Raw genomic sequence first — 19649 nt, forward strand, 5'->3', positions numbered from 1 at the left:
ATGATGAAAGCGAATGAGCATCTCAACCAAGTCAGGGTTGAGTGATGGGCCTGAGGACAAATAGTCATTCAATGATACACCATTGTAACAAGAGGCAGAGGCATCAAACACAGGCCTTATCTTAGTACTTGAACTGCTTAACTTTACTACTGGACGATGAGTCCATATAGTACACAGGATTCACACCTGAAATTTCCTGCCTTGGTACCTCTTCTATCATGTGATCAGACTCATAACTATCAAACACTTTTTGATACTCTTTCTTAAGCTCCTTATCTTGTTCTAACTTAAACATTAGCTTACTTAACCTTTTATGGGCTATGACTTCATTATTCAAAAGTTATTTTTCATTAGCAGAATCATCCTTCCATGGCAGTGCAACCTCATAGCGACCATTCACAAACTTCACAGTACTCTCAAATTCTTTGAAAACTTTAGTTTCACTATAACTTTCAACAAATTCCCTAGGCTTAACCCCTACAGTTTCCAGATGCCAAAACTTACACAAATCTGAATCTGAAACAGAGGAGATGCACAATAATTGTGGTACAGAATATGTACAGTGTGAGTGGTTTCATACAGCCTGCCACTTAAGACATAACTAAAGACAGACTTCATGGCTACAACATGGTTCATTTGGAAGGCATCTACAGGAGAAATCAGTTCCCAGTAGAAAATCTAGACCAATCAGTTATATCAATCTCAATGGGAGAATCATGGTGGTAATCATCAGCTAATGCAACATGAGAAAAAGAGTTAAGCACTGAATCTGGTACAACAGGCCTAACCAAGGGCTGACATATTCTGGGAATCTCCGCAGCAATGATAGGTACCAATTTCTTGTCATTCCCACAACTTTAACTCATAAACATTTCTGTGTTCATTTTTTCCACTACTATGACCCCCAAAACTAGAGTATGGCATAGGTGCACTAGTGATCCGCTGTGGTTTACACTTCACAAATTTGCTACTGACATATGATCTGTCTGCACCATTATCAAACATTACCTGAGCAGTGACAACAGTACCACTACCACTCACTTGAACTTTGGCTGTTTGTAAAATGGTACAGTTACCACCTTGCCCTGTCAGAAGTGCCACATCACCAGGCTTGTCACTGCCAACAGCACCTTCCTTTGCTTCACTTTCTTCCTTCTTTAGGTTCATTTCCAGCCTAACGCCACACATTAAGGTAGAGTGGGCACCGTTACACTTTGTACACCTTGTACGAGCTTTACACTCTCTTGACATGTGTCCACTCTTCAAACACTTGAAACACAGGCCTAAACTTCTTATTTTTTCACCTCGCTCTTTTCCACTCAATTCTAGTACACCATAACAGTTTTCTGATTTGTGTTTCTTGCCACAGAAACTGCACATAATGTTTTCTTGCTTGGACGAAGCATGAAGGGCTGCGGCTGAGTACACCTTGTCTTTAGAACTCTTATTTTCAATTTTCTTTTCTAAACTACTACTCTTTCCCTTAAAGGCTTCAGACCATTCTAATTTTGAAATTTTCGTGTCTAAGAATGTCAATAACCAATCTAAATCACTCTCATGTCCTTCACCATCCCTGGCCCACGCTAGCTGCAGTTCACTGGGCAAACAAGAGAGGATGATAGTGTAAGAAACACTTCACACTGTTTTCCTGTGACACCTAGCGCCTCCAAACTGCGGATGTGTATTAGAATGTCATCTGGTAATTTCCACAGCTATGCTACACCCTTTGGTCCGCTGACATTAATGTTGACCTGACCATTTAACAATGCCTGGACATGAGCAAAAATAATCCTTTCTGGCTTGTAATAGCGTTCCTTCAGTAGTTTGCAGGCAACCGGGTTATTAGTACTGGTATGGGCTAGTCCCTTCACTGTATTCTTGGCATCTCCCTCCAACAAAGACAGCAAATAGGTGAACTTACTGATCACTGGAAGGTCTGTTGCATCAATATGGGAAGTATATTGATCCCAGGACTCCCATTGGGTCACTTCACCACTAATCTTTGGCAGCTCTCCAGCTTGGGTAACTTGACATTGGTGACATCTGATTCTTGAGATGAAGACTGTCCACTTATACTGCCAGCTCTAGAACCAGGACCCGCTGCTGCTGCTAACTTTCTTATCTGGTCTTCAGCTTGTATCCTAGGCTGCACACTTTTTGTTCTAAACTCATGGGCTTCGTCCAAAAGTTGTTCTAGTTCTTCTTCAGCTACATCAATTTCTATTGCTTCTTGGACTTCATCCAACTTAGCTAGTCTTTGGTTGTATTCCTTGATGGCGTAATCGAATTGACTAATGGTTGTGGTGGAAGACTCTATAAGGTCACTCAGAGCCTTGGAAGCTCTTGTCACCCACCCTCGACATGTCTTCCTTGTCTTCTTTAACTTCTCCATTATCTTCACTGCACAACTTACTTATCTTCTTAGAGGGAGAGGGAGTGGTCACGGGGTCTGGGCACCAAAATGTGGGGTTTTTTTTAAGCCCACATCATGCAGGAAGGTAAAGGAAATGAGGAGAGCGCCTGGTTCAAGGAAACACCATGTTTTGCTGAGAAACTCTAATTTTATTATAACAACTTGACTCTTAAGTAAACATAATAACAATTATATTGTGCAAAATTAGTTGTTAAATTCATACTCATAGATGTGTGACTTGTAAATACCAAATACTAAATTACTTGTACTTCAATATACCGGGAACCGTCTCAGCCGCCCGCTTGCGAGCGTTACAGAGTGTACGGTCACCTATGGGTGACCGTGCAGCCAGGGTCCAGACTGCTGAGTACGCTCACCGTGTCAGGACCCAGGCACGGAGCGGAAGATGGTAGGAGTCGCTCGAGTGACTCTCGCCAGACTGGCGATCGCTCTCACAGCGATCGTCCGGTGACCAGGGTTGACGTGATATTCCCGTGGGTCCATGCACGCAGAGACCGGTGGAGGCGGGCCATCCAGCCCTCTTTTAATTAATCCTTTTCTTTCAGAGAGGTTTCGGCCTCAACGAGGACTTGGGAGAGTCATAGGACGGTATCAGCTGTCACCTGTCAGGTGCAGACTCAGCCCCACCCTGACGACGGTCGCGTTCTTGGGGGTGGCAGACGCTTCACCTGCCAGGTAGGAGTTTCATACCTCTCCTTAAGGAAGCGTTCTCTCCACTGCTACTCCTGCAGGTCCCTCCGGACAGGTGCAGTTGGGCCGGGCCGTGTTGCTTCGGCAACTGCCCCAACTCCGTCCTGGATGGAGGACCTCTCGGTTGTCCTGAGGAAACTGGCGAAGAGGAAGTCCAGGAAGAAGAGGAAGGTGTCACCATCGTCTTCTGCCACCTCTTCCCCTTCGACTTCCGAGGCCCCCCCAGCCAAAGAAGAAGAAGGTAGCCTCCTCCCCCCCTAAGAAGTCTCGCTTAGAAACCTTTATGGGTCTGGGGTTTCCGCTGGTCCTCCTGTTCCTTTGGGAATGGGGCCGTCTCTACTTCTGCAAGGAAGAAGATGACGGGGACCGGAGGGGTACCGGCTAACACCGGTACCTCCTCTCCTGGCGCCAGAGGTTCTGCCTCGACGCCAGGTACCGTCTTGGCCTCTCGTTCATGAGAGGTACCGAGTGTACGGTCACCTGCAGGTGACCGTGCAGCCAAGACCCAGGCAACCGAGTTCGCTCGGCGCCAGGATCCAGGCACAGAGTGAAAGACTGGCGGGAGTCGCCCAGGTAAATCCTACCAGGCCAGCGATTGCTCTCGTGGCGAGCCGCCAGTACCCAGGGTTGACGCGACGGTCCCAGACCGGCCCCGGGCTGAGGCGAGGAAGCGGTCCCCTTGGTCGCCTGGACCAGCCCGAGAGGACAGGCCTCGCTCCCACCGCAACAGCGGACTCTGCCGGTCCCCTGACCGCCACTCCCACCAGAACCGAAAAGAGAGGGGGACCAGCAGCAGCTCTTCTGACGCTCGGGACTGTCGCCGCTGTTTTCGGTCCAGCCGCTCTTCCCGGGGGAGCCGCTCGACCAGGCCTGCAGCCTGATCGAGCGTCTGAAGCAGCAGCAGCCAGCCCACCCCCCCCCCCCACAAGGAAGACCGGCTGGTCCACACCGGCAGCTTGATTGTCACCGTGGGTTGATGATCGCCTACAGTCCTCCCAGCCTACCGGTTCTGCTCCCCTGACACAACAGACCGAAGCTCTGTTCCTTGGTCCAGCGTTTCTGCCGCAGGAAGACCGCTGGTCCAGACCTGCAGCTCGATCGCCACCGTGGGTTGGTGATCGCCTGCAGTCCTCCCAGCCTACTGGTTCTGCTAGTAGGCAGGGTAGGAGCGTCAGGTCTCCCTCACCTGTCCCTTCAACCTCCTCAGGCTACACCGGGAGGAACGAGGCGAACAGGAGTGACCGTGATGAATGCACTTCTTACAGTCCGGCCACGAGCCTGGTTCGGTCTTGGGACCAACAGATCCTCGCTCAAGTGGTTGGAGGAGATCGTGGGGGGCTGGCGAGGACGAATGACGCTTCCCAGACTCTCGGAGTGACCATCACCGCCGTTCACGTGACGGTCCGGCTGGACCACGCACACAGAGACCGGGGTGGGCTCCCCCTTCGGTCCTCTTGAGAGGTTTCGACCTCGACGAGGACTGGGACGCGTCGGAGGACGGTATCGGCTCTCTCCTGTCAGGTGCTCGCTCAGCCCCACCCAGACGACAGTCACGGTGGCGGCAGACGTTTAGGCTACAGTACGAGTTCATAACCCTCCTCGGGAAAACGTTTTCCTAGACTCTGAGCGGCCATCACCGCACGGTGATGGCTGCCCGTACTCGCTTCTCCGACTGCTAGTTCCGCTGGGAAGGCGAGCGAGTATCCAATCTTCCTCCCCCATTCCCTCTCTCCCTATGGCTGCGACGGGAAGGGGAGGGATCCTGGAGAGCGTTCTCCATAGGATTCCACATCGGGGACTGCATTCCTGGGGGGACCTTCGGGTCCTACCGGACGTAAGTCCCCGTCGTTGAGGAAGGATCTTGCCCTATCCTCGATTTCTACAGGAATCGGGAGGACCACCACCCGATGATCGTCTGACGAATTCGGTGGGGGTTTCGCTGAGTGCTTAGAATTCTTCGGAGTTTCTAGCACTCTCCGAGTGTTCTGGTCTTCTACGATCTGCAAACACTTGGGCGAAACCACGGTCCAGAGTGGGCGAGACGAGAATCCCAGATAATTGTTACTACGATAATCGGGAATCTCGCCGAATGCTCGAATTCCTGGAATTTCTAGCGTTCGAGAGAAGTACTGCTGCTGAAGGAAGAATATCTCGGGAGGGGCTCAGCCTGGATGGACCTGACGGTCCATCGCCTCAGTAGGCGGCCAACCCCGTGATAGAGAATGGGTGTGAACATCCAGTTCGGCTTGAACTATCGTCTTCGGTATCCTGTTATCACCAAGTATATAGATGTCCTCCCTGGATAAAGCTGGGAAGAAGAAGAAGATGATTCAGCCCATGAGAAACAGTTCTTCAGGCAGTACAATCCCTGTGTTTTCATTACTGAAAAGCGCTCCGCTTTCATTGCAAATCCCGACTTCTCACCGAACAGCAATGAAGTAGCGGTTTAGCGTTTTCAGTCCTCTGTAAATAGCAGGGATTAAGCTGTCTTCATGGGTTGGCATCATTGGCGGGACTTTTCTACATTCAGAATCTTGAGAGTTAACTTCTCTCGATTCGGCTGTGAAGACGTAGGTCTGCATTCACCTATCACCTTCGTCTTCAACGGCACATAGTATTGTTTCTCCTTAGTTGAGATTCAACTACTATGAGAACTTCTGTCTTGCCATCAGGGACCTCGGTCTCTAGAAGGCAATTGACTTTCCTCTGTTGGGCACATGCCATGAGAGAATCATCATCTCGCCTTCCGGCATCAGTGGCAACAGATGGACGATTTATATGGTCTCTCGGCATAACCCTTCAAAAGGCGGGGGTCACGTGACTACGCCTCGGATGCATGGACAGCTCGCCTTGGCTCACACAACCGAACGCAGTCAGTCGGCAGCTGTCGAAGCGTCCAAGACCGTCACAAGCTACGCTGTGGACTTTGTATCGGTTGTTCCAGATCAGTTATTACTTCGTCCTACTGGCGTGTTCCGGTACCCATAACTATCGACACCCACCATGTAGTGCCGTTGTCTTTATCCACTGCAGAGACAAAGAGACTTTGCCGCAGTGGGAAACGAGACCGCGAGAGACTTCGCTGCAGTGGGATACGAGACGGCGAGACACTTCGCTGCAGACGGATAGACCAGTATGGGTACTGGACATCACTCCGAAGAATATGTCGGACAGGAAGATGGATAGGTCATTGCGACCATATCTTTTTTCCCTTCGGAACTGCCCACAGGTCCATGGAACTTCATTTCCCTGGACCAGTGGTGGATGCTTGCAAGATGTGTTTGCTTACCCAGCTCCTTGAGAGGGCAAGTTGCATCTCGTCCATGGTGTGCAGTTGTAAGAGGTAAGAAGGATGCGAGAATGACTGGGTCTCCCCCTTCCACGCCTCGTCTCTCCATTCCTCGTCCTTCGGGTTGAGGATAGGACTCGAACTCACACTGGCTGGTCAGACGATTGATGCGGTAAGCCTATACATAAACATCCTTTTTATGTTTCATATCAGAATCATAGAAGCAATTCCACTCCTTCCTCTAGCAAGGGGAGGAAGGAGACTGACAATAATGCAAACCCTTCCCAGAACTTTGCATTAATGTCTACGACTCCAATATTCTTCACAGCCCTTTTTCAGATGAGTCATGCTCCCTCACTCATTTCGAAAAGGCCCAGAAGTCTGACTCTTGATCATGCAGCTACTATAGTCCGATCAAGTTGTCAGAGTCAGCAGGGCACTCCTCCCCGCTCTTACGACCAGAAGGAGTAGCCTAGGTGCGCAGAACTCCAGTCAGTTCTAGAGGCTCACTCAGATTCCTCCCACCAATCTGTGAGTCTTCCTATTGTTAAAGGATCGAAAGGTTTGTATTACATATCGGAACAAATCACAATTTGTTGAAAATTGTATTTTTCCTAACTATACAAACCTGAGGTTCTTTAACAAATATGCCCACCTCATGCACCCCTCAATCTGAACCTTGGCTGAAAGGCAAGTGGAGTGTTTACATCTGGGCAGGCCCACGGTAGTTACTGCCTAACCACCTTGTTCAAGATTCAACGGCCGTAATTCCAGCTACGCTGTAAGTACATTCCTATTGCAAGATGTGTTTGCTTACCCAGCTCCTTGAGAGGGCAAGTTGCATCTCGTCCATGGTGTGTAGTTGTAAGAGGTAAGAAGGATGCGAGAATGACTGGGTCTCCCCCTTCCACGCCTCGTCTCTCCATTCCTCGTCCTTCGGGTTGAGGATAGGACTCGAACTCACACTGGCTGGTCAGACGATTGATGCGGTAAGCCTATACATAAACATCCTTTTTATGTTTCATATCAGAATCATAGAAGCAATTCCACTCCTTCCTCTAGCAAGGGGAGGAAGGAGACTGACAATAATGCAAACCCTTCCCAGAACTTTGCATTAATGTCTACGACTCCAATATTCTTCACAGCCCTTTTTCAGATGAGTCATGCTCCCTCACTCATTTCGAAAAGGCCCAGAAGTCTGACTCTTGATCATGCAGCTACTATAGTCCGATCAAGTTGTCAGAGTCAGCAGGGCACTCCTCCCCGCTCTTACGACCAGAAGGAGTAGCCTAGGTGCGCAGAACTCCAGTCAGTTCTAGAGGCTCACTCAGATTCCTCCCACCAATCTGTGAGTCTTCCTATTGTTAAAGGATCGAAAGGTTTGTATTACATATCGGAACAAATCACAATTTGTTGAAAATTGTATTTTTCCTAACTATACAAACCTGAGGTTCTTTAACAAATATGCCCACCTCATGCCACCCCTCAATCTGAACCTTGGCTGAAAGGCAAGTGGAGTGTTTACATCCGGGCAGGCCCACGGTAGTTACTGCCTAACCACCTTGTTCAAGATTCAACGGCCGTAATTCCAGCTACGCTGTAAGTACATTCCTATTGTTAAAGGACCTCAGGTTTGTATTTTTGTAAATATTTTTGTAAATTATTTTTTTTTATATACTTATTTTTTAAATATATTTGTAATAGATATTCATTTTTTAAATATATTTGTAATAGATATTCAATTTGTAGATGGGTTTGATTTATCTTCTCAGTAGTGTTCGGCAATGGTGAAATTGATTTTAGAAATTAAAATGTGCAGCATAGCTGCAGTTTTTGAATTTTCACAAAATTTTCTGGGCAATTGGGTTGAGCTCGACCCCACAAACCTTTAAAGGGGCACCAAAATAGCGATACCTGTCCAGGGTTAAAAGGACATGGTACCTTAGACCAGGCTGCCATAGACTTTTTGTAAGCATGGGATGTACAAAGAAAGAGCTGTCAAAGAATACTATCTCTTTTTTGGATACGGGAAGCAATCAGACAGGCATACTTGACTCTTGATGATTCCGCTGCCACGTCTGTGCAGGCTAGAGCGCATGACGTTAGGGGTATTGGTCCATCTCTGGCTTTCAAAAAGAATTTGGCAGTACATAAGAGTGCTGAGCGCTGGTACTTGGTTACGCCAGTCCACGTTCACCTCTTTCTATCTTAAGGATGTTGCCCACAGATCTGTGACACGTTTTCCCTGGGTCCTGTGGTGGCTGCCCAATAGATTGTGTAGCTCATCATTGCCCTTAACAGGGCACATTTGTAACTCCTAAGATGATTGTGTGGATGAGAGAATGAGTGAGGTTGCTGGTCTCTTTCTTTCTCTTGCACCTTTCCTTCTTCCTTCTTCTGGCGGGTTGAGGAATAGACACGTCATTCACTGGACTTGTCTGATACAGGTGAGTAAGGTAGTCATACGGATAGTTTGGTAGCTTGGCATGCAAATAAGCAACTCTTTTCGGTAGAATATGCTCCACTCCTTGGCAAGGTGGAGTTGGGAGTGGTAACAAACCCTGGTGTGTTGGTTTGTTGTTGGACAGTCAAAGTTTCTCTTTAGTTCCCTATGCATTGATTCTCCCATATATCATTGTACGTCGCTCAGTGTCTGGGTGGTTAGATGTCAATGTATCTAGCTTCTCACGGGCATCAGTCCCTCTCTGGAAGTTATTTCTTCTGGAGCAGGACTGATGGGTAGGCCCCCAGCCAGTTTACAATGTCTGTACCTCCCTCCAAGTATATTGTTAAGACCGAAGGTTTGTTCGCGTATGAACAGATGACAAATTTTCCAAGACAATTTGTATTTTTCATAGCTACAAACCTGAGGTCTTAACATTGTGCTGCCCACCTCTAGCTGCCTCTCTGTCTTGCTAAGACATCTTGAGTTGGGAAAGACTGACGCTGTGGCGTGGGTGCATGGACCTTGACCACTTTTCACCCGATATATGCACACATTGCCAGATCTCACAAGATTCCTTGCTTTCATCTGCAATTTAACCAGATCCAGCTAGGCACTAGAAATTATCCCATCCTATTGTTAAGACCTCAGGTTTGTAGCTATAAAAAATACAAATTGTCCTAGAAAATTTGTCATTTTTTAAATATACTTTTCAGATTGACATATGCTTCTTTGATGTCCCCATTACATATCCCTGTATGTGTGATTATAATTTTTATTATGTTTTTGTTGAATGTTATGAGATAATAGGCAGTTTTCTGTTTCTAAGTTGAAGTTTTCAAGTTTTGCCATGCCAAATTAAATATCAACTTTCAATTAAGGATTAAGGAATTTCTTATGCAGATTCCCACTGTCTTTTTATGAAGGTTATTGGAGTTACCTGCAAGAGAGCCGCCTTTCACTTTGTTTATGCCTCCCTGGATGATGGTAGCCAGCAGAGCTCTCTCCCCTCTGTTAGTACCCATGGAAATATTAAATCTTTGTAAGACAGAGCTATGTGCACAATTTTTTGTCATGCCATGAGAATATGGAAGTTTTATTATGCAACCCCCTCAGTTTCCCTTTGTGAGCAGTCTGTATTGGTAATGAATCAGTATGTTTAAAGGTTGCTTATGAATAGCAGAGGCAGATGACAAGCCATTGCACTAGGTCATCATGTCTTAGGTGGCTGAAGATGCATGTTTCAGATTCCAAGACCCCCTCCATCCATTCTAAGACTAGCTGATAACTCGGCAGGTTTATCTATGGGTTCCCCAAACCCTCATCCCTAACTCAATGGACAGTAAGGTTTCTTTGCCAGTGAAATTGTCGACTCATGAGCCACTTGAACTTGGGATTAGGACAAGTTCATACTGTTAAGGGATGCCTACACTGGAGCCTTGCTATATATCCTTAAGGTTCCATCTTTTCTCCCTGCAGAACTCTGTTGCTAGTCCTCCTTTTTGGTTTAATTACAGCTCCACATGCCTCCACAGTGCTTTAAGCTCTGTATTCACTCTTATGGCATCAGCATCATAGATATCAGGAGGATTGGTTGAATACAATCATGCTTTGGAGGATTGTTGAATTTTCCTTCAAGACCATATGCATATTTTTTAAGCCCTGCCTCTCTTTTTCCATGTTTGTCTTTGTAGTAAGGACTCAAATGGGTATTCCTCATTATTTCAGTCACTCATTGTCATTCCTTGGTCCTTCTCGTCTTTGGGTCAACAGTGCCTCACAAAAATTAAATCAGTTGCATCTCTCATATCGTGGGGCATCTGGAGTCATAAAGTAAGACTTCCACCGCCCTCTTTCACCACAGCTCTTCTGATTTTGAATGCTGCAGTCCAAGCTAGCCCAAATCCCTGGTTTTTCATATTGTGAGGCATCTAGAATCATAAGTAAGACTTCTTCAGCCCTCTTTCACCATAGCTCTTTTGATTTTGAATGCTGCAGTCCAAGCTAGCCCAAATATGGACATGGGATGTCATATTTATATGCCAGAATCAAGATGCTCTTTTAAAGTCATTGTGCTATTGGCCCTAAACACTCTCATCATTCAACCAGATCCTGTTAACAGTGTTTTAGGAGGAACCTGCTCCTGCCATTCTTCATAATTCAACAAGAAGGAATGACTTCCAGTTTACCATAGGTTTGGTCTAGATAACCCTTCTTGATTTTTTGCTTCTGCAGGAGACGTCCAGTCTTCCCCTTAGTTTGATTTCCTTTGGGAAGTATGGAAGTTTGACAGTTAGTAGAGAACTTCCTCAGTTTTGGATCTGCTCTATGATGATTTTAAGACCAAGTTCAGAATATTAGATTAGCCCAAGCAAGCTAATACTGTCTTGTAGCAATGCAAATAATTATAAATGTGCTAATTTTATTGGTCTGCTCTGTTGAATTGCAGGTGATCAGATGATTATTTTCAAGAATGGAGTTTCATGTTGTAAGCAAGTGCCAACAACTTAGCTAACCGAGGGATCACCTCAAGCATGATATGTTTCCTTAACTTCCCTCGAAAGGTGCTTGGGAACTAAACAGTCTCGAGAAATTAAGACGTCTGCCATTGACATACCCAATGTGCTAGAGAAGTACCTAAAAGCACTGATAAGATATGAGTGTCTGTCAAAAACTTGGAAAAATAAGATGATGTTAGAGTTATCAGATTTCTTCAACAAACCTCTCGGCTGTCTTTGTATTGAAGGATTAACAGCACAAAGACCTGAAAATTAATCAACAGCATGTCAAACTACAGCAATGATTGTCAAATACAGTAGTACCTTGACCTACGAGTTTAATCCATTCCATGGCCGAGCTCGTAGCTCAGTTTGTTTGCACATCAAATCAATGTTTGCCATTGAAAATACATAAAATGCCGTTAATCCATTCCAACCCTCAAAATGCCACCCCATATTTTTATGTTTCATGTTATTAAATAAGGAAAATACATTTCTAAATAACAAATATTTTATTAAAACATAATAGAAAGACTGTGTAAATATATAATAAGGTTTCATATAGTGTACAGGTAGTGTTCAAGTTACGATAATTCGTCTTATGATAATCCGATTTTACGAAAGACCAAATTACAATAGCCTAACTTTATCCCATCTTCTAGTTAAATAAGTTCAAAAACAGCAAAAGAGAATGATGAAAGTATTGTTTTAATGTTATACTCATTACGTAAGTGTGTACAGCCATGAACAACTAAACGAGAAACAACTTTTTTTGCTGAGTACAACAGAATTGGATAACAACAACATCCATTTGGCTTGCATTTCAACCATTGTACGATAGTAAACAATTACAGTAGTTTTGTTATAAATGACGTTTTATGTAGAATAGGACTGAGATATTTTAATGTAATAACTTTATTCACTATAGGTATATCAAAGATCAACAAAGAAATATGCATTAAATTTAAACAAAGTTGTAGCTGAAGCTGAGAAAACTGTTCAAGCTGCCAATGACTTTTTATCGTGCATCCGCAACAAGGATAAAACTCCTGTAAACTTATGCCATCAAACACAACAGTAGATAAAATTGAGAGAAAATCATTTTAATCAAAACTACTGGGCTTGAAGGAACACATTTTACTGGTGTTTTCATGCTGATAAAAGATAAATATCTTGAAAATAGCAGTCAGAATCATACAATTTGTTTTACCCAATAAACATACCACCAACATAATCTGTTAACAAAAAAATAATTTAGTTCACAATCACAACGAGACATATTCAAGTCATATTTTGACTTAAAAACACGTATAACAAAAAATTCCCGTCTCATATAAGTCAAGTATCTAGATATTTGTTTATGCTAACTAGAAGCAAGAAAATTAGCTCAGAATTGAGTTAAATATGGCAAAACAAACTCATATTCACCATCAGCTGATTTCCAAACCAAAACATTGACCGCTATGTTATTAGTATTTTATAATACAATAATATGAGAATACATACAGTATTATTGGATACAGTGAAGTAATGTCAGGCAGTCCCTGGCTTACGACGGGGGTTCCATTATTGAGGCACATCGTAAGCCGAAAATCGTCGTAAGCTGGAAAATCGTCAAAAATCCTAAGAAAACCTTACTTTTAATGCTTTGGGTGTATTAAAAACTATGTAAACTGCATATTTATTGCATTTTTCATTAAAAAAAAAACCTTCAAATATTGATTATTTTGCATTTTCGGAGTCATTTCTTCTGTCAGATCTGCGTTGTAAGCACCGTAACCCGGGATCATGTGTTGTAAACCTGGAAATAATTCCTGATGAATATAATTGAAAAGCATCGTAACCTCGAAACATCGTAAGCCGAACCTCTCGTAAGCCCCGGGGACTGCCTGTATTATAACTTTTTAAAAGATTCATGGAAAAGATGCATATCTATTTTTTCTTCTTTGCTTATCTTAATTTTCATCACTATGCCATTTAAGTAGCAGTGGCATCTCGAGCTCATACCTCAATTTTTTGCTCGTGTAACAATGCAAAAAATCAACCGAGTGACAACTCGCACCTCGGAAAACTTGTACATTAATTCACTCGTAGGTCAAGGTACCACTGTACAGTATGTTGTAGATACAAACCTGTTTCTGTACTTGGACACAGTGTATTCTTTTATCCTCTGCAATTGGCCCACATCATTTGGGCTGCAAAACAAAGAAGTTAGAGTAATGGCCAAGATCCCCTATATTAGAGGATGTCTCAACTGAAGTGAACTTCATACATGTCTTTTATTATAAACTATTCTGCCTAAGTGAACAATACTGGTGCCAGTAAATTACTGAATATTTTTTTAAGGAAGCTTTGTTTTGTTTCATGATAATGATTATTGTTGTAACTGTAGCTATTTCTTCAAAATTTCAGGTTAGAGAAGTTACCAGTGGCAAAGGTGTGGACATTATATTTGATGCTGTTGGAGGTGATGTCTTTAGTGCATGTCTTGAGAGGTAAGTAGTTAATTCTGTATAGCAGTTTTATATTAAAACAATTTATGATAACTTCATGTTAACTCTTACTTTTCTTACCTGGGAACATTGTCTTTTCAAAACGGGAAGTTGATTTGTTGAGTATTGTTTATTTTATACATAAAACACTAATTAGGTCTGTAGCACAGATATTTGACACTCAGACATCCAGTCAAATTGCATAAAGCCAGGTATTTTCTACTTGCTGGGAATGTAGCACAGATGCTATACACTCCAAAATCAACAGAGTTGCACACACATTCTAGATCAGTCCCTTAGCCAAATTTCCCAAAATCAAGGAGAGCAGCCACTCTGTTATCATTAAATTGATTTTATATACAATACTGCTTAGTTGTACTTAAATCTTATTATTCAGCTAACTGGTTACAAAGAAGGTAGTACTTACATATGCATTTTACAAGATTTTGTTGAGATATTTATTACATTATTTAATGTGTTTTGTTTGCTTTTTAACAACTTAGTATGACACACTACTTCTTAATGACATTTTTCAAAGAGAGAGGGAAACCTCAATTGCAAAGTACAGTACCATAACTACAAGATTAGCAGACATATTCACTTGTCACAGATTTTGCTAAAATCTATGCCGGTACATATTACATTTCTTATTGTTTGTTTTGTTTTTCATAGAACAAGTCCATATGGGCCATTGACTTGAAATTCAAGCTTATAAATAATATGGTGTTCATTAGGAAAAGGTAAGACAAGGTATAGGGAAATACAAAAAGAAGAGACCCCACTTGCTGAAAAAAAATTTAATAAATTAACAAATAGATAAAAATGTATTGACATGCAAGTAGAGTATTAGGGTAGTAATGTATTCCACCTTCACTTAAACTTTTGAAGTTCCAATTGCATGACTTCCTCTGGGAGGCTGTTCCACAGTCCAGTGGTGTGAGGAATAAAGGACCTCTGGAACTTAGAAGTTTGACAGCAATGCACATTTACTGCATATTGGTGAATGTGAAAGATCTCTGCTGAAACACAGCTTATGAAAAAGTTGATGGTCCAAGTCATAACTACTGCTATTAGGAAACAGAAACCTACCACCACGAACCACTCTATCTAAAAAGAGATAAATCTCTGGCAGAAGCAGACATCCACACCGGCGAAAAGTATTCTAGTAAAGGGAGTACAACTGGCCTAAAACAGGTTGTATTGATTTTATGTTACTAACGATACCTGACTCATGCAGCATTTGCTGAAACTTTCATTAGATGTTTCTTGGAAGTGAGATGTAAGTCAGAGATTACACTTAGAATATTTAAAGTTTCAGACTTGTTCAGCAAAATTTTATCCACCTGAAGTGGAGCATGGAGTGGGAAATCTGTACGATATCTGCTAATCAGTAGTGTTTTCATTTTACTGGAGTTCAGCCTCAAACCCCACTGAACCCCTATAAAAATGCTTAAAACAGCCTATTTTGTTAGATAACACTCAAGAAAAACCTACTAAAAATATTAATACCTGGTTTTTTTAATAGTTTTATCACCAAAAGTGCATACTATTATGATGAAATTGATAAAAAAAACAGGAATTTGTGGATATTTCTCATAGAAAAATACCTCAAATAGGCGATTTCCCACAAATAATGGGTAGATATGGTCCAGAGAGAAATCCATGAATGCGTGAGTCTGCGAATACAGGGGCCCCACTGTACAGGCAGTCCGCAGGTTTTTGCGGGGCTTGTCTAGCACCAAAAATTGTCAAAAATCGGCTATTTTCAGTGCCAAAATGCACTGATTTCCAGTTATTGGCACCAATAGAGAGTACGTATTGGTGCCAATGCATACCTAACAGAGGCACCATTAACCGGTTATTGGTGCCAAAATCTGGTTATCAATACCAATAAGCCCCAAAAATTGTGCGGTTATCAGCAATTTTTGCATATCATCAAGCTATCAGAATGGAACCCCCACCAATAACCAGGGACTGCCTGTATTCTTGTTTTCCAGGCCAACAACTAGTATATCACTTGTATTCACTAAAAATAACAGTGGCCCAAGAACACTGCTCTGTGGAACTCCAGACACATAGGTCTTTGTTCACTAAAGTTCCCGTCTACTGCAGCTCTCTGCTGCCTACCTGTAAGAAAATCTTGAAGTATGTAATCATAAAACATATAAATCCACTCCAAGATTCTGAAATTTATAAATAAGTGCCTGGTGATTTGCTAAATCGAAAGCAGCACTAAATTCTGTCTCGAGTTACTCTGCGCTCAAAACCCTCATCAAGGATCCCTTGCAAATGGCATGTCAAGTTGACAAGAGCACTGCAGGTACCTAGCAGCTTCCTATATGCATATTGACTATCAGCCAACAATTCTTTAGAGTCAACATATTCATACAGTGGCTTGGAGAGCACAGGGAGAATAGAAGTTGGCCTGTAGTTACAGCAGTCTACAGATAAGCCACCCTTTACGAACAGGCAGGCACTGTATTACTAAGCTTGCGCTCATCCACAAAGCTACTACACCAACATTAAAATCTATAGAATCTATGAATCTTTTTTTGAAAAACAAAGGGAAGAACCATCAGGATCTTCTCCACCCCAGCTATCAAGATTATCTAGAGTTTTGTTCATGAAACTTACCTGACAGATATATATATATAGCTGTATTCTCCGAAGTCCGACAGAATTTCAAAATTCGCGGCACACGCAGTGGGCGGCAGGTGGTAGTACCCATTCCCGCCGCTGGGAGGCGGATATCAGGAACTATTCCCATTTTCTATTCATATTTTTTCTGTCGCCAGTCGGTAAACAACTGTTTACAGACCTCCGCCTAGGATTTTGAAACTTCATTAGCCGCTTAAGTATCCTAATTATTCTTTCGATTATTGACTTGGATTTGTGGCTAGGCATACGCTATCGTAAATTTTTTCATTGCATTTGATGTCTGAAGCTAGTTAGCCTAGTTTCAGACTTTGTTGTCTGCATGGGGTAGGGTGAGGCTACCGGAACTTTCGGTAGACACTCGCTTAGTATATATGACGTTTACATGTTTTCTTTGCATAAGTTCAATGTAATTAGTGTAATGTGTGACTGATTACGGAAGAAGTAGGATTCATGTACGCATTTTAGAGCGTGTTAGAATCAGGAGTTTTCCTCCACAGTAAACAGAAGTTAGAAATAATGAACCTTCTAACCTCCTGTAGATTTTATTTTGCCTAATCCTGTGGTATGGCTTATGGGCCTAGAAGAAGTGTCTGCTAGAGGATTACATCAAGTAATCTTAGACTATAGTGCTTGCTCTCCAATCAGTGTTGTGAAGTGTAGTGCCCCTTGTGTTGTGGAGGGGGCGTCAGATCGGCCCCATAATGCCTCTAGGCCTGGACCTCTGTCGGACTCCCAGGACTCAGGGAGAGGGCATGTCGAAAGCCGCAAGAGGGTTACGGGGGCTCCCCACCGATCTGGCGTCCCTTCGGCAGGACCTGTTGACGCTTCCCAGGCTGCTATAGATCGTGCACGTGCACGAATCTTGAAGGATTGCTTCTCGTCCTCCGAGGCGTCCTCCCCGCGCAAGGGTTGGAGCTCTCGGAAGGACTCGCGCCCTCTAAGAAGCTTTAGAGAAGAGGACGCTTCACGTCCTCTCTCTCGTCAGGAGGGAACGTCAGATCGGCCCCATAACGCCTCTAGGCCTAGACCTCTGTCGGACTCCCAGGAAACCAGGGAGAGGGCATGTCAAAAGCCGAAGGAGGGTTACGGGTTTTTCATGCTGATCTGGCTTCCTTTCGGCAGGTCCTGTTGTCGCTTCCCAGGCTGCCGAAGATCGAGCACGTGCACGAATCTTGAAGGATTGCTTCTCGTCCTCCGAGGCGTCCTCCCCACACAGGGGTTGGAGCTCTCGGAAGGACTCGCGCCCCCTAAAGAAGCTTTAGAGAAGAGGACGCTTCACGTCCTCTCTCTCGTCACGAGAGGATGAAAGATTACCCTTTTCGAAGAATGCACTGGCTCTTTTCCTAAGGGACATATTAAGGAGGCTCATTCATCTTTCCAGAAGAGTGATTTGAGCCTCCTGCGAGTGAACGCTCATTTATACATCATTTATACATTATTAAGGAGGCTCATTCATCTTGCCAGAAGAGTGATTTGAGCCTCCTGCGAGTGAACGCTCATGAAGTTAGAGCTGTTTCAACCTCGCTAGCATTCCAAAAGAATTTGGTAATCAAGGACATTCTAGATTCCATCTTTTGGAGGAGCAACTCAGTATTCGTCTCCTCTCCTCATGGCGCTCCGTATACGTTATGTAACGTTCGCTTTACTTCGAAAAAGCAAGCTGATAAGTTTGACGTCCGGCAAGCTGCTTTGCACAGTCAAACAACTTATGTCTCTGGTTCGGCATAAGAAGGGCAATTTAGACGTGAGGAAGCCTTTGGAGGTGCTCGACGTCCTATAAGTAGAGACATTCTCCAGGACGCTCGGCAAGCACCTTGCGAGGATGTCTTTCGGACGCTCGGCGTTCCTTTGCTGAGTGCGTTTCTGGAGATGTTCTTTTGCATTACTAAGACGCAAGTTGTCGCACAGGCGGCCACTGTCTTTGTAAGAAGGTATGAAGGTCTTTAAGGCCCGTCTTGAAGACGAAAGCCATACGTCTTCCTTTAGTGTTCACACACTTCAGGAGCAGCGTGCGGCTCTCCATGGAGACTCGCATGAGGACGTCCCTTGAAAATATTCAACGTCATACGCAAAACGCGGTTCGTCATAACATTGAGATGTTGGCAAGGTCGCTCGCCAGGACGCCTCTTGGCGGGCCTTGCATGCATCAGGGCGCTCAACGAGTTCCTCTCTGAAACGTCGTTCAGAAGACTTGGTGTTCTCTGCTCAGACACGCTCGTAGCTAAGCAGGACGTTTTTTGAGGACGCTCAGCAGGGCGCTTTCCAGGACGCTAAGCAGGACGCTTTTGAGGACGCTCGGCAGGACGCTTATGAGGACGCTTTTGTGGACATTCGCCAGGACGCTTCGGTGGAAGCTAGGCAGGACGCTTTGCGAGAGAAAAGACTTGTAGAAGGCGTCTTATTTGCTGTTCAGGACGTTTCTTAGGACGCGTGACACTTTCTAAACGCTCGTCAAGAGGAGGTTTTTTCAGGACTCTCCACAGGACATTCCTTTACAGAAATTTTTAAAAAGGATTTGGAGTTAGCGGAGAGACATACCCGAATTTTTTCTTCGATCCCTCTTTCCTCTTCTTCGATTTCTCTGAGAATCGGGAAGATTATATACTCGGATTCCTGGGTGACTTTCGGTCATGTTAAAGGGTTTTCCCCTATTAGCAAAGTGCTAATAGTTTTGTCAAGTAAGGACGTTTTCCCCATTGTCAAGATACTAAACGTTTTGTCATTTAAGTGGGGGACCCCTCATAAATGGGGTAGTTCTCATTGACATAGATTTTAACGTTTTTATCGTTTAAGCGGATAAACTCATTAACAAATTTCGGAAGAGCTCTCATTCATTTTCAGAGGCTCATCCGGGGAGTAAGAAAAAGACTTGTAGACTAGATCCAAGAAGTCTTATGTCCAATATCATAAGAACATTGAACGGTCCTTTTCGATCCTCGGTTCTCTCTTGATGATCTCTATTCGAATATTACCCCCTTTTCTTGGCAAAGAGTCTTGGCAAAGAGTCAAGGAGTTATTTTAAAAAAGTCTCATTCATTAGAACGTAGACAGTCGTTTTCCTTTCTTTCTCTCTTCCTCGTCGAGGAAAGATGTAGTAGAGAATTCGATGTTCAAATTACTACAATACTTACGTAGTTTATCTTTG

At 43.8% G+C, this 19649-nt stretch overlaps 1 protein-coding gene across 3 annotated transcripts in view; it reads left to right on the forward strand.

Moving 5' to 3' along the window:
• The window catches only part of LOC135222633 (quinone oxidoreductase-like protein 2 homolog), a 189197-nt gene that overhangs the window by 86442 nt on the left and 83106 nt on the right, over positions 1–19649 (forward strand). For all 3 annotated transcript variants that reach the window (XM_064260763.1, XM_064260761.1, XM_064260760.1), the window contains one exon: positions 13767–13849. In XM_064260763.1, the coding sequence (XP_064116833.1) occupies positions 13767–13849 (83 nt within the window). The remainder of the gene's footprint in view (positions 1–13766; positions 13850–19649) is intronic.

Source organism: Macrobrachium nipponense, chromosome 8 (genome assembly GCF_015104395.2).
Source record: "Macrobrachium nipponense isolate FS-2020 chromosome 8, ASM1510439v2, whole genome shotgun sequence".
NCBI classification, from domain to species: Eukaryota; Metazoa; Arthropoda; class Malacostraca; order Decapoda; family Palaemonidae; genus Macrobrachium; species Macrobrachium nipponense.